Here is a 14,247-nt window from a genome sequence, read left to right on the forward strand (position 1 = left end):
TTCGGTGATTCGTAATCACAGTAACGGTGTGTCGGGCCCCCAGCAGATAATGCCGCCAAGCCTTAAAGGCAGACTTGATAGCCAGAAGTTCCTTGTCAGTAATCGTGTAATTGATTTCAGGAGGCGAGAATTTGCGGGACCAAAATGCCACGGGATGCAACTGATTGGTTACCGGGTCCTTTTGTGATAGAACTGCCCCCATGGCAAGGCTTGAAGCATCAGTTTCCACGATGTAGGGGAGTTCGGGGCGAGGGTGTTTTAAGATTGGTGCAGAGATAAATTTAGTCTTCAAATCCTGGAAAGCTTGTTCCGCCTCGGTAGACCATTCAAAACGTTTGTTTTTCTTTAACAAGGCAGTGATGGGCTGGACTATTCGAGAGAATTCGGGGATAAACCTGCGGTAAAAGTTAGCGAAGCCTAACATGCTTTGCACACCTTTTACGGAGGATGGTGATGGCCATTTGAGAACTGCATCGACCTTCTTTGAATCCATACGCACTCCGCCAGGTGATAATATGAATCCCAAGAATTCAACTTCAGTCACGTTGAAAACACATTTTTCCAACTTAGCGAAAAGTTTGTGTTGACGCAATCTTTCGAGGACCATTTTCACGTGTTTCCGATGTTCAGATTCCGATGAAGAATAAACGAGGATGTCGTCAATGTAAACAACAACACATACATCTATGAGCTCTCTGAGGACATCGTTCATAAAATATTGAAAGGCGGCCGGGGCATTGCAAAGTCCGAAGGGCATGACCTGATATTCAAATAGCCCATACTTGGTGCGGAAGGCCGTCTTCCATTCATCGCCCTCTTTTACTCGTACCAAGTGGTAAGCTCCTCTAAGATCCAGCTTTGTATATATGCATGCTTTTCTGACTTGGTCCAGGAGTTCAGGGATCAAAGGTAACGGATATCTATTCTTAACGGTGATCTGGTTCAGGGAGCGATAATCGATACAAGTTCTAAGGTCTCCTTCCTTTTTTGGAACGAAGAACAAAGCTGAAGAAGCAGGGGACTTGGAAGGACGAATAAACCAATTTGCCAGGTATTGATCCAGGTATTGTCGAAGGTGAAGGTTCTCAGGCTCGGTGAGGGCATAAATTCTACTACAAGGAGGAGTAGATCCAGGTATCAGGTCTATCTGGCAGTCATAAGACCTATGAGGAGGTAGAGAGTTAGCCTGATCCTTCCGGAAAACATCTTGGTATTCTAGGTATTCGGGAGGTAACTGGGGAGTCTCTGAAGAAATTGCGGCCAGTGCAACACCAGGTGGAGGGTGACAAGTAGAGACACATTCTGGAAACTGGACCGTTCTTGCTCGCCAATCGATCAGAGGATTGTGTTTCTCTAACCAAGGTATTCCTAGAATAATCTGAAACTGAGGGGCCTTGATCACATCGAACACGATCTTCTCATGGTGTCCATCTTGACTTACTAGCGTCACCTCTTGAGTGGTATGCGTTACTGGCCCGGAGGCTATCTCCGTACCATCCACCGTAGTAATGACGTCCTTTACAGCCTTGGGACAAAGAGTTAGATTCATCCTCAAAACCATTTCATGATCCACATAATTGCCGATGGCACCGCTGTCGACGTAAGCTTCAATTGCATGTAATCGATCCGGATTATCAGGGCTAATGAGGACCATAGGTATCACGAAATGCGAAATCACGGAACTGGTTTTCACGCTCGGCAAGAGGACCTCTATTCTTGTCGGGCGAGGTCGTTTCCCTGCTCAGAGTTTGTAACTTTGGTAACTGCAGCTCCTACTGCCTTCTTGGCAGGTTTCACCGGACAGTCTCGAAGAAAGTGCCCTGAGTTTCCGCAATATAGGCATAATTGCAACTGTTTCCTCCTTTCCCGCTCCCTTTGTGTTAGAGGACCTTTCAGACCCCTTATTTGCATGGGTTCCCCGGAGTCTACTCCTTTGGAAGGAGTTGGCGGTTTGGAAAATACTCGAGCATCAAACTTGGAACGATCGGCCTTCCTGTTCTGCAGCCTGTGATCTATTTGAACGACCAAGTCTATATAATCCGAACAGTCTTGTGGGGGATTCACTACTTGGGCTAAAACGTCTTTGAGCTCTCCACGTAGACCTCTATAAAACAGCGTAATCCTTTTGTCCTCAGGCCATTGAGTTTCCACTATTAGTCTATTGAAAGATGCAATATAAGCCAAAAGGTCTTGATTACCCTGTCGCAACGAAAGAAGCTCATTGTCCAAGGCCTGCCCCTGTGAATGTCTTGCGAACAGTTTTTCCATACTAAGCTGAAAGGCTTGAAAATCATGGAGAACCGGATCATCTTGATTAACTAGAGGGATCGACCAGTCTGCCGCATTGCCACTAAGGTACGAAAGTACAAAAGCTACTTTTGCTTGATCAGTTGGAAAGGCTGCTGGCCGGCATAAGAAGTGCAACCGGCACTGATTGATAAATACTGCAAACCTCTTTGGGTCACCAGAAAATCGTTCGGGCGGAGCCAGAGGTACATTCCCAGGTAGGTTGATCTGCACTGGATTCATAGAGGATGTTGAAGGAAGATTTGCCCCTGATGCGGGTAACGGGGTCTGTCCGGCTTGTGACTGTAGCACTTGTCTAGCAAGATTGTCTGTTCTCTCCTTGGAAATAATTAGTTCACTTCTTAGAGCATTCGTTTCCTGACGAGCTGCATGCACTTCTGCCCTTAGTTCCCCAAGTAACCGGGCTAGGGGGTCAGTATCCGAGGTTTCCATAGCGCCTGGGCGAGAGTTTTGCGGTAGGCTTTGCGTTCTGTAACGCTCACCTGATTCTCGCAGAGGCGCCGGTCTTGACTGGGCGACTACCGTATCTTCAAAGGGGATGTGTAGCACCCGGTTGGCTCTTTGGGCTGGACCTCTGTGCACTGTATGCCTGACGTGTAGAGTAAGATGTCTGCAGATAGAAAATATGGGGTTAATGAACTGGGGTTATTGGGGCGTCCCTATCTCTTTCCTCTTCTCCTCTCCTGTAGACCCCCAAAGGTTAACGCTCTCACCTTAGGTAAGTGAATGCCGAGCTCTCCATCTGCCTCGGGGTAGGGTGCTGTAACCAGTTTCTTCACTGGATAGGTAGCGCAGGCCTCTTGACTTCAGAGGACTGCTGTCCGTCGTTTACTGCACGAACGGTAAGTTTCGAGTCATTCAAATGTCTTTAAAGTCTTTAGTAATGATGTCTCTTGTTTTGCAGGGTTCCGGCGATGGCGGATGATGGGCTGAAGTGAGTTGAAGATGGAGCCCGTGTGATGAATAGAAGCGCCTGGAAGCACGTAAGTAAGCGCTTGTTGCCTGCTTCACTATGCGCTCTAACTGTCTTTTTATTTTGCAGGTACGAGTTCGGAGCGGCTGCAGGGTGCCGGAATACCCACTGGATTAGATGTGGAAAGGAGTAATGGCACGTGAGTATTAAAGTTCCCCAATGTCTTTAAACGCACCTTGTTTTGTCTTTCAGATGCGGGATGCAGCGCCGAAGGCCTCCGGAGCGTACGAAGAGTAGGTAAGCCTTTGCCTTTCAGATGCCGGAATGCTAACCTGTTCTTTCTTGTCTTTATAGGTGTTGCTGAAGACTGGATTCAGGATGGTAAGCCTTTGCCTTTCAGATGCCGGAATGCTAACCTGTTCTTTCTTGTCTTTATAGGTGTTGCTGAAGACTGGATTCAGGATGGTAAGCCTTTTTCCTTAGGCCCAGGACCGGATGCAGAAGACACGATGAGCGTTCTGCTGCAGAGGTTGCAGAATAACGCAAAGCAAGATTCATCCACCGGGTGTGGTTTAAATAGCCTCCTGTAGTGCTTAGGTGTCTCCTTCCACAGCCACGCCTAAGTAAGAAAAGAGTTCCTAGTAAGAAAAGAGTTCCTGCCTTCCAGAAGAGTTCCAGTGTTCTGAATCTAGGGAGTGGCTCCAGCCCCACCCAACAGGAAAAGTAGTTCCAAACAGAAGAGGATCAGAGGCTCAACTGGCAGGCAAGTAAGCAGCATGGTCTGCTGAAGGTAAGTCCACCCAAGCATTATGAGCCCGGCGCTTCCAGCGCTGGGACTGGGCATATTTATGAGCCTGGTGCCACTGGCGCCAGGACTGGGTCCAAAAGGTCCCAATTGGGACTGGTTGGCACTCGGAACCTGGGTTATGGATCTGCTTCCAAGGGAGTTGGGAAAACCCTGACCTTTTGGTAGCAGAGATCATGACAATCAGCTACACGAATTACGCAGACGACACCCAGGTCCTCATCACACTCACTGGGCGCTATGAGGAAGAAGTTGCAAAACTCAACGAAATGCACCTAGAAATTCAAGCTTGGATGGCCACACACAGCCTCTGTCTTAACGATGACAAGGCGTAACTGCTTATCGTAGGCTACCAGGCTCACCTTAATAAATTGGACACCAGGTACCAATCCTTCACCATTGATGGCAACATTATAAAAGTCTCCGAAGAGGTCAAAACACTAGGTGTGTACCTCGACTCCACCCTATCGCTGAAAAAACAAATAAATCCCACCATCTCATCTACCACCTATACCAACAAACTTATTAATGCCTGCAGGCCATTTTTATCCATTACGAGTTGCCCCACCTTATCCAGAGCGTTGATATTATCCAAGTGAGACTATTGTAATACACTCTTCCTTGGCACCACTACCAAAAATCTAAACAGACTCCAGATTTTGCAAAATAACGCCCTTAGGTGCGCTCCCAACCTCCCACGTAAGGCCCATATCTCCACGGCCAGTAACGAATTCCACTGGTTCCCCATCCGCGACAGAATCAAACTAAGAACCCTTGTAATTACACACAAATGCCTGTCACTGACTGCCCCACGTTACCTGTCTGACAAATTCTCTAGACATAGCACGTCCAGACCCACCAAAACACTGTACCTGCACCAACTGAAGATTCCCAAATTCAATCTAAAAACTGCAGGAGGATCTAGCGTCCCAGTTCTCGCTGCACAATGTTGGAACACACTCCCTCTATCAATCAGATCGGAAGCCTCCTTCTGGCCCTTCAGAGCCATGGTGAAATCGTGGCTCTCCGCCTAACAAAATGTTACCCGCCCACTCACAGACCAGACTCCGTTACACCTCTACTCAGTACCGTACATTTTTGACTATAATTGAACTGGACCACTCTGTAACCCGGTCCTATACTATCTATTGCACCTGCATCGTGTCACCTACTGTATTCTTCTATGTACCATTGAATGTCTGCACTTTTGTTGCGCAACATTATGTAACATGTTGTCCACAAGTTTAATGCGCCCAGCTACCTGAGGGTTTGGCCGCGCTTTACAAATAAACAAACTAAACTAAACTAAACTCTTTGATCCTGCGCTGTCTTTCCTGACCCCCTCGCATTGGTCCTCCCATTGCCTAGTCCGGCCTACGGTCGAACCTTCCTGCTCTTTTCTTTCTGTGTATGTAGTGATCTTCCTGTGCACTACCTCATTATTTACTCCCGAACATCCACTATTACCTTCTCTCTCAACTTCAACTGTTGTTACTTTCTGTCTCATATTCTATCAGAATCACTTAGTGACATAGTTGGTACCACCACCTCCTACTGTAACTACCTCCTCCTAATTGATATAGCCATCTCATTCCATAAACTCCTTCTCTTTCGCAATTCCACTGACACCAACTGCTGTTAGCATGTTTACCACCTTCTTGATACTGCAACCTTCTGCTGTTGTCAACTCTGCCTACTTGCTGACACCCCCTCCTCCTATAACTAACTCATCCTTCAACTTAGTTGTAACCAGCTCCTTTCCCTCTTTAACTGCAAGCTCCTCCTCATTCCCGGTAGTTAAAACTGCCTCCTACTTAACTTAGCTGTAACCACCTACTTTCCCCTATTGCTGTCACCTCTCCATACACCTTCGTCCCTACAGGATCTTCTCTCACCAGCACTCTCCAGTTTCCAGCCTTCTCTTATTGAAAGCCTCCTGCCCCTACACCACACACTATCAGACTAAGTTGCTTGTGTCATATATGGATATCCCTCCTTCTGATGGGAAAGACTTTGGGTGAGAGCCTATCTCAGTGACTGCCAATTGTTTGTGGGCTTGGATTGGCTATCGGTTCAAGCCTTACTTCGGTCTAGTTGAGGCTGAATGGCGGCCTTCCTAAACCTATATCAAACCTTGCCACCATTTGGGATGTTATGTCTGTGTACATAGGAGATAGGAGAGGTACATGTGCTCTGCTGCTGGGCTGGTAAGTACATTAGGGGGTCTAGAGGAGTTTGAAAGCTGATTTTCATATTCCCCATAGTGTTTGCAGCATTTTGGTGAGTTTGGATGAGTCCGCACACCCCATGGAACTCACAAAAGTGATGTTGCAGTACACCAGAACCACTGGGACCATAGCAGCACCTCCTGTGAGGTTTTAAGGGAGTAGAAGGGGCCTTAGGGACCCTGGCCTGATGAGTGTCTGGTGGGATCCATATAATCGGTCCCAGCTAGGGGTTGCAGGGGAGGGTTTTGTGATGTGTGGCAGACCCCTTCCATGTAGAAGAGACCAGAGGATGGTGGATCACCCTCATACTGCCCCTGGCAGGGGACTTCATCAAAGGGCTCAAACAAATGAGCACTCCAATTACTATGACAACCATTATAAGCTAGTGCAAATGTACCTTAAACAGTACTGACTATTTGCAATAACATTGTGTAAATAAAATGGCACCGTTCAGTGTACATGACTTCTTTAAAAACGCATTCCCACTATTAACTTCATTGTTCTTTGTTTACAGGCCAGTGGGGATTACCCATAGTGACAGTTGCTGGAGTATTGGGAATGTTTAGTGCTACTTTGGCTGGAATTGTTGAGTCGATTGGAGACTACTACGCATGTGCCCGATTAGCAGGTGCACCACCACCTCCTGTGCACGCAATTAATAGGTAACATGCCTTTGTGTTATAATGTATATTTCAATGTCATCATTCTACAGTTTGATAGTTTAATTAATCTAGTTATCAGCATATAGTAATGATTTTCTCATGTTTTGACGTTTTGACTCCATTGACCTTTATGGATTTATCTGGCACATAGTTAATGCTTTGAACAACACAGATCCATTTTTAGGCACTTAAATGAAGTGGTCAAACTGTATTTGTTGATTTGCAAAGTAACGTTGTTTATTCTGTGGATGGGTACTGCAAGGTTTGGTTGTTGTCTGCAAGAAACCAACACTATACAATATTGCAGGCATACTGAATAGGTAAACATACCTACAATAAAATCAGAGGCCAAATCCCAGCCACAAACACACAGCAGATCCAGCTGCGCAGGCCAATGTAAATCGATGCAACTTGTCCCATGTAACCCAGTCCAGAACTCCAGCCATGATACCTGAGAACCCCCCACAGGTCATACTGGGCCACTATCAACTCTGCAGGCAACCCTGACAATGTTGTTCCCTGATTCACTCTTTACTTGGGTGTTTCAATGATAAGACAAGTGTGTCAAACCTGGCTTTTCGCCTTAGGAGTGTGGGTATACAACTCTCAACCCTGCACCTGACTTCTTGGCACTATGCCAGATGTTTCTAAATTTGCAGTGTAGGCTATAATTCTTCCTGACAGAGGCATCACAATCCCTTGTAGTAAGAATGATGCTGTGTGAATCTGAGGACATGAAGTGCACCAGTCTGCAAGTGCCTCCCTTGGTCAATACTGAGGGTGCAGTGCTCCCACCCCTAATTTCTAAGTGCTTAGCTCAGCCTAGAAAAAAAGGCCCTTATTTTACCAAACTGTTCATATGTGGGTTGGTGTGAGCTTCCTGCTGCACAATGGCCAAGTCTTAAGAACATGACTACATGTGCCCAAGTAATACTAAGGACCATGATTTCACTCTCAGAAATGAGAAGGAGCAGGAGACCTCAGACTCACATTTGTTTTTACTAATCTGCAATAATGGAATAGATACTGTTTTCTCAAAATACCTCCTCTACGGATGTCAGAGAATATGGAACCAGAATACCAACCCGTTCTAGGTGTCAAAGCTAATAGAACCGAGGCTTAACTGGACTCTTTTCCCCTGAATGAGACCAACCTGCTGCATACTGTTGTATATATGTGTTTCTGTGGTCCAAGTTCTTAACATTCGAACTTAGAATGTTTTTTTACAAAATAAATTTACAAATGTTCCAAGAGTCTTCAGAGGTCACAGACCAGGAAATACAGTATCCACAATGTGGCTGGATTGGACAGTAAGCAGCCTAACCACAGCAGTTTACCAACACAGATAAGAGTGCCCTCCTCCATCCTACACTTTAGACCCTACTCTTCAATGAACATCTGAACCAATGCTGATCGCTCCACTCATTCCTAATTCTCTCTCTCTAGTGAGCTCTAGCTCACCCATCTTTTGCTCCCCCTCCATCCTAGAGCCTCTGCTACCCTTGCACCCTTACTTGTAATCCCCTGGATGTGCCCTTTATGTGCAGTGCTCTGTTGCTCCACAGCTAGACTTGCACTTTATAAAACCCATCCATACCTTGGCAAGGCCCATTCTTGACCCTGAGAACAGGCAGCAGAGTGGTTATGGGGACATGCTGCCTCTTGGAACTAGACTAGTACATGATGGGTCAGGATGATGTAAAGAGAGGATTGCCAGACCACCTTGGCTACATTCCCATGGTGTGCTAGGAACTGTCACGTGTTTAGCTAAGGACCCAATTAATGTCTATGGGACGGGACTTCCCCCTTAGAACATGACAACTACCTCTATCCATCCCTCTCCGATTCCAAAGACGTTGTCCCTTTCAGTCACCCAAACTCTGTCACTTCTGATAAAAAATCATGCCTGCCCCTTGTTAGGATGGTCAGGAAAGGTCCCAACAATGAAAAGGAGTTCATGTTGCGCGTGCCATATTTATGACTTGGGGTGCGGCAAAATGGGCGCAATGTTGCAACTTCATATGTATCCAGTGTAGTTAAATGTGAATGGGATATGTTTAAGTGTTATTTTGTGTTCAATATTGATGTCAGATTTGCACACACATAGAAAGATAAATGCCAAAGTCGGCAAATGCAATATAAAAACACGATCCAGAGATGGAGTGAGATGAAGTGCCTGTGTCTAGAGGTTGGGCGGCAAGGAGTTTTGTAATGTGCATGCGAGGAAGGGGACTGGTCACGGTGGACCCACTTTAAAGAAGAGACCATATTTATTAAACATGCATTCACTCTGAGATACATACACAGGGAACTTAAAAATGTACACGTAGCAGGCTTTTATTAATTCATTGAAACTCTGCGGTTAGCGGTTTGCGGTGTGTATTTGAAGTGGCTGAGAAAAGGTAGTTCTGCAGGATCAAAGGCTGGAGGAAGAGTAATTATTAACTGAGCAGATGGACAGCTAGAAACTGGCCGAGGGGTTATGGCCAGGTAGTTCCGCATAAAGCAAATGTAATCTCTTTTGTGCATGGGAGTTTGCTTTGATTCAACAATAAATGTAGGGTGAGGTGACGCTTGAGGCCAGAGTGACCGATACTCCTTGTGTTTCGATTATTTACTCACAATGTGGCCAGGGACCATGGGTGTTGAATTGGTAGTCTTAAAAATTAGAATGTTCCCGGGACCCGAGTAAACCAGGGCGAATGAGATGACCATCGATAGTTCAACAGGAACCTGTTTATTCTGCTCTCTCTCTCTCCCGTGTTGTTGACGTATCCATGCAAACCATGTGCAATTATGTTAGGGTTAAAGGGCTCAAGCCAGCTGTGACTTGTAAATGAATTATGTTTGTAAATGAATGTGTAAACCATGTAATGATGTCACGACCTACCACGGACAAATCCCAAGAAGAAGATGGTAGTTAAGATATCGATGACGGACAAATCCCAAGAAGAAGATGGTAGTTAAGATATTGATGACCAATGAGAATGGAGGAATTGGAGAAAGATTGGATTTCTCTGTGTAGATTTTTGTCCAATCATGTATGGGGGTGGATTGTAATAAAATATATGGGAGTGTTTTAACTGTTGCAAAAATGTATATAATGTGTCAACTTATGTGGATCGAGGAGACTCGGGTTAGTTTGACAGAACAGTGTCATCTAGCTCCTCCCCGGACGATTGTACAATGAAGATTACCCAGGCTTATAGTCTTGATTCTATTAAATACACGGAGGCAAGCATAATGCTTAACTCTTTAATGCCACTCTTCACATCAGCCATTTCAAAAACATCACTTTCTCTATTTATTTTGTTTTTTTTGTAAATAAACCAAATCAAACAAAACTTCCATCACCAGGGACTACAAATCGCCAGAAGTCCCCTGTGATCCTGCAGTTTTGAGTCTAGAGACAATAGCCAATCCTGCCTCAGTCCAACCTCCATGTCATGTCCTGCTCATAACTCCTCCTCTTTCTTTGATCATCCAACGTAAAAAACATTCCAACCGGAAAAACCTTTGTGTGGGAAAAGCCAACACGAAAACTGATCTGACGTAGGAACTCGCACTGCCTTGAACCACAACTTCTTCAATCAAGCCACTCCACAATTGCACCAATCGCCCTGTTCCGGCTTCGTATGGTTCCTCCGATCAGTTGTTCTTAAGGTCATCTCCTAGGAACCAAACAAAAATTTCACCATTAGGGAGGGAAAAATATGCAGAAAAATGTGCACATAACTTTACATCCTCCTTTAAACACAACCTGCAAAATTCACCAACATCTGCTTCAGCTCATAAATCAATTGGTCCCACCTGTGTATTCTGGGTGGGATAATGCTAACCTCTGTGTCTTTAAAAAACTACTTTGTGCTATAAGCCTGGGTAATCTTAATTCTATGTCAAGACCGGAGGCAAGCATTATGCTTGTTCAAAGCTGTCTTAAACCACTGCTGCTACTGAAAACACAGACTTGAAATAAAAAGTCTTGAAAGTCCCTTCCGAAGACCTATCAGTGGACTTCATAATGTCCTCTAGAGATACCCCCACGCAGAAAGCTTTGGATGCCATTGCCCCTTCAACAGAATGAGCCCCAAACACTCCTAGATCTATTCCTGCTATCTGCATAATTTATCTTACCCATCTAGCAATGGTGGTGGATTCTACTGCATGGAAAGTCTTTAACTGATGCACTACTCAGGATCTCCCCTTCTCAGTCATCTTTTCATAGTCTTTTATACACTAGGCCACACATAGTTTGGGCTCACCAGGGAAATAACTATACGAGATAATGGAGGACCCACTCTTAGTTCTCTTAGCAATGTGAAAAGCTACCCCTTCCGGGTAAAAGACCTTAATATTGATCTCTAGTGCCTTGACATTAGACACCCTCCTACACAATACCATGCACAATAACATGACCAACTTGCCGGACAGGCGCTTGATAGACAACTGTCCATTCGCTGGAAAATCTTTAAGCAGACGAAAAACCCCTTCCACATGCCAGAGCACTGAGTACTTGGCTGAGGCCAGCTTCCGCATCTTCACTCCCCACAAAAACCTAACCACTGCTGGGTGTTCCACAATTGACACTCCCTCACACCTCTCATGTCCTGCCGAAATGGCCGATACATACACCCCAATAGTGCAAAATGCTCGACCCTCTTGGGCTAGCTCCGCCAAGAAATTTAGGAAGTGTACGATAGATGATGAAACAGGATAAACACGCTGCGACTCACAACACTCCTCCCACTTAGTCCAAGCTGTTTCATAGCTCTGGAGAGTGGAGGGAGGCGTCTGTAGCGAACTCTGAAAGGCCTGGTAGTGCCCATCGTTGCCTGAAACTCTGCACACCAGAAGTTGAAGGGTCCCTGTCACCACTAGCAGGTGTTCTTGACCTCTTGGGTCGCACAACAGATTCTGTTGCAACAGAATCACTCTCAGGAAATCTGGTGAAAATTCCATCAGAATTGGAAACCAAGCTTGTGATTTCCAGAGTGGACCGATGACCACTAAATCTGCTTGTTCTCTGCGTGCTTTCGCTAATGGTCTTGCTAGCATGAAAAATGGGGGAAAGACGTAATGTAGCGCCCCGGACCAACTGTGGAGAAACGCGTTTGTCCCCAACGCCCCCGGATCTAGTCTCCAGCGGAAATACCTGGGCGTCTGAGTTCAACCTGGAGGTGAAAAGATTGATGTCTATCCACCCCCAGAGCTCCTGTAACCATACGAATACTGGCATGAGCAATTTCCAATAGCTCGTGACCTCCAGATACCTGGAATTCCAGTCCGTGTTTGCATTCTATTTCCCTGGCAGATATTCTGCTGCAATCGCCATGTTCTTCTCTAGGCAATAATGCCAAAAATCTTCCACGAGTTCCACCAGCATTTTCGAGCGCGTTCCTCCCATATGATTTATATACCTCAGCACTGAGATGTTGTCCATCTTCAACAGAATGCACCTTCTCTTTGGTGAGCGCTTTCACTGCAAACAAACCCATTAGCAGCTCTAAACAGTTTATGTGCATTTGCAACTTCCCAGGGACCACTTTCCTCCTGTCTGCAAATGCCCTTACTTTGCGCCCCAAACTGACCTGCTTGCATCTGACTCTATTACCACTCTATTACCAACTGCCATTCAGCCTCCATGTTCTGCAACCACCATTCCTGTTATATCCTCCCGTCCCGATCTAATGGGACTAACTGGTGATATTGGACACCCCCTTGTATGTGTCTGATCTTGAGCCGCTGAAGCACTCTGAAATGCAAAGGCCTTGGAAATATGGCTTGAATTGTAGCCGCTAAAAGCCCCACTATCCTGGCTAGATTCCGAAGCGAAATATGCGTCCTCAGAAGTGCTGCTCTTAGTTAGCTCTTTCTTGATCGCCCTCATCTTTGGCTGGAGCAGTTCTAAGGTTGCCTTTCTGGTGTCTATTACGAATCCCAGAAACTCCATTTGCTGTCTTGGGACTTCTCCATATTCTCTAGGAAACCCAATGACGTCAGCAGGGAACACACCCAGCTCACTTGATTCATAAGCGCAAGCTTGTCCTGTGCGAGGGTCAGAATGTGGTCTAGATAGATGATAATCCTGATCCCCTTGTCTATCTATCTATCTATCTATCTATCTATCTATCTATCTATCTATCTATCTATCTATCTATCTAAATTATTGTATTGCGCCACAAGCCCGAGGACCTCAGGGCGCACACAGGAGAAGGAAAGAGACAGACAACAGATAACAAGAACAATCAAAAAACGTAAGACACAATAGAACCAAAGGAATCCAGTACTCACAGAAGCCAAAATAAAAGTAGAATATGGCGAGATACAAGATCCAGTGCAAAGGCACTGTACAGGGAAGATTAATATGTCTTAACCTTTGTCAAACCAGGAGGTCTTTAGTTGTTTCTTAAAGATGAACAAGGAGCCACTATTAGCAAGGTGTTTGGGAAGTGAATTCCATAGGGCCGGGGCCCATGAATCAAAGCTTGTGCCTCCAAATCTTGTTCTCTTTGTCTCTGATGGCTTCTGCCATTGGGCGCATGACCTTGGTGAAAGTTCAGGGGGCTGATGCCAGGCCGAAGGCTAGACAAGTAAATTGCCAACTCTGCCCCTTCAACAAGAATCGGAGGAATCGCCTGTGCTGTGATGTTCTCGGGATGATCAGATATGCATCCTTCAAGTCCATCCTCGTTAACCAGTCTGTCTTGCTCAGTATATCTCTGAGGAGGTGCTGTAGAAACCTGCTCGATCCCCCGAGCATCTCTCTATCGCCCCTTTCTCAACTAGGCTGACTAATTCCTTGTTGAGGAGGAATTCCTCCTCCTTCACCATCGCGAGTTTCGTGGAAAGCTGTTTTGCTGCGGCCAACTCACGAACTCCAACATTAGTCCTTCTAGGGCCTTCAAGACCCAAATATTGCTTGATAGCTCACTTGGCCAAACATTGTCTTGTCTTCACCCCCTTCTTTGGGGTAGCACTCGCTCTTTGCACTTACCACTGCAGATGTTCTGCGGTCTATAGCCACCACAGCCTCTTAGTCCCCAGAGGCCTCAACCTCTGGATGGGAAGAAGGTGTCTTATTGGTGACTCTCCTAGTACTGGGCTCTCGGGCCCTGGGGACTTCTAGTCAAGTTGAACCGGTCCCTGCGAAAACCTGTCCTGGTAATATTTTGTGCATTGACGACTGGGCTTTCTCTAGTGCTGTGTTGGTCCCCACGAAGCAGGACATCTCTTTTGCAAATGCTTCGCCAAAAAGATGTCCTTGTGCAGCTTCCCCTGCTTCATAGTTAGGGAGATCTCCCAGCTTGCTGTCTATCTTTAGCAGTAGGCTTC

General features: G+C 45.9%; 1 protein-coding gene across 3 annotated transcripts in view; it reads left to right on the forward strand.

The window, feature by feature from the left end:
• Nucleotides 1-14,247, forward strand: part of SLC23A1 (solute carrier family 23 member 1) — a 945,676-nt gene that overhangs the window by 697,855 nt on the left and 233,574 nt on the right. For all 3 annotated transcript variants that reach the window (XM_069654343.1, XM_069654344.1, XM_069654345.1), the window contains one exon: nucleotides 6,768-6,915. In XM_069654343.1, coding sequence (XP_069510444.1) covers nucleotides 6,768-6,915 — 148 coding nt within the window. The remainder of the gene's footprint in view (nucleotides 1-6,767; nucleotides 6,916-14,247) is intronic.

This window comes from Ambystoma mexicanum, chromosome 3q, assembly GCF_040938575.1.
Source record: "Ambystoma mexicanum isolate Mex_15411 chromosome 3q, UKY_AmexF1_1, whole genome shotgun sequence".
NCBI lineage: Eukaryota > Metazoa > Chordata > Amphibia > Caudata > Ambystomatidae > Ambystoma > Ambystoma mexicanum.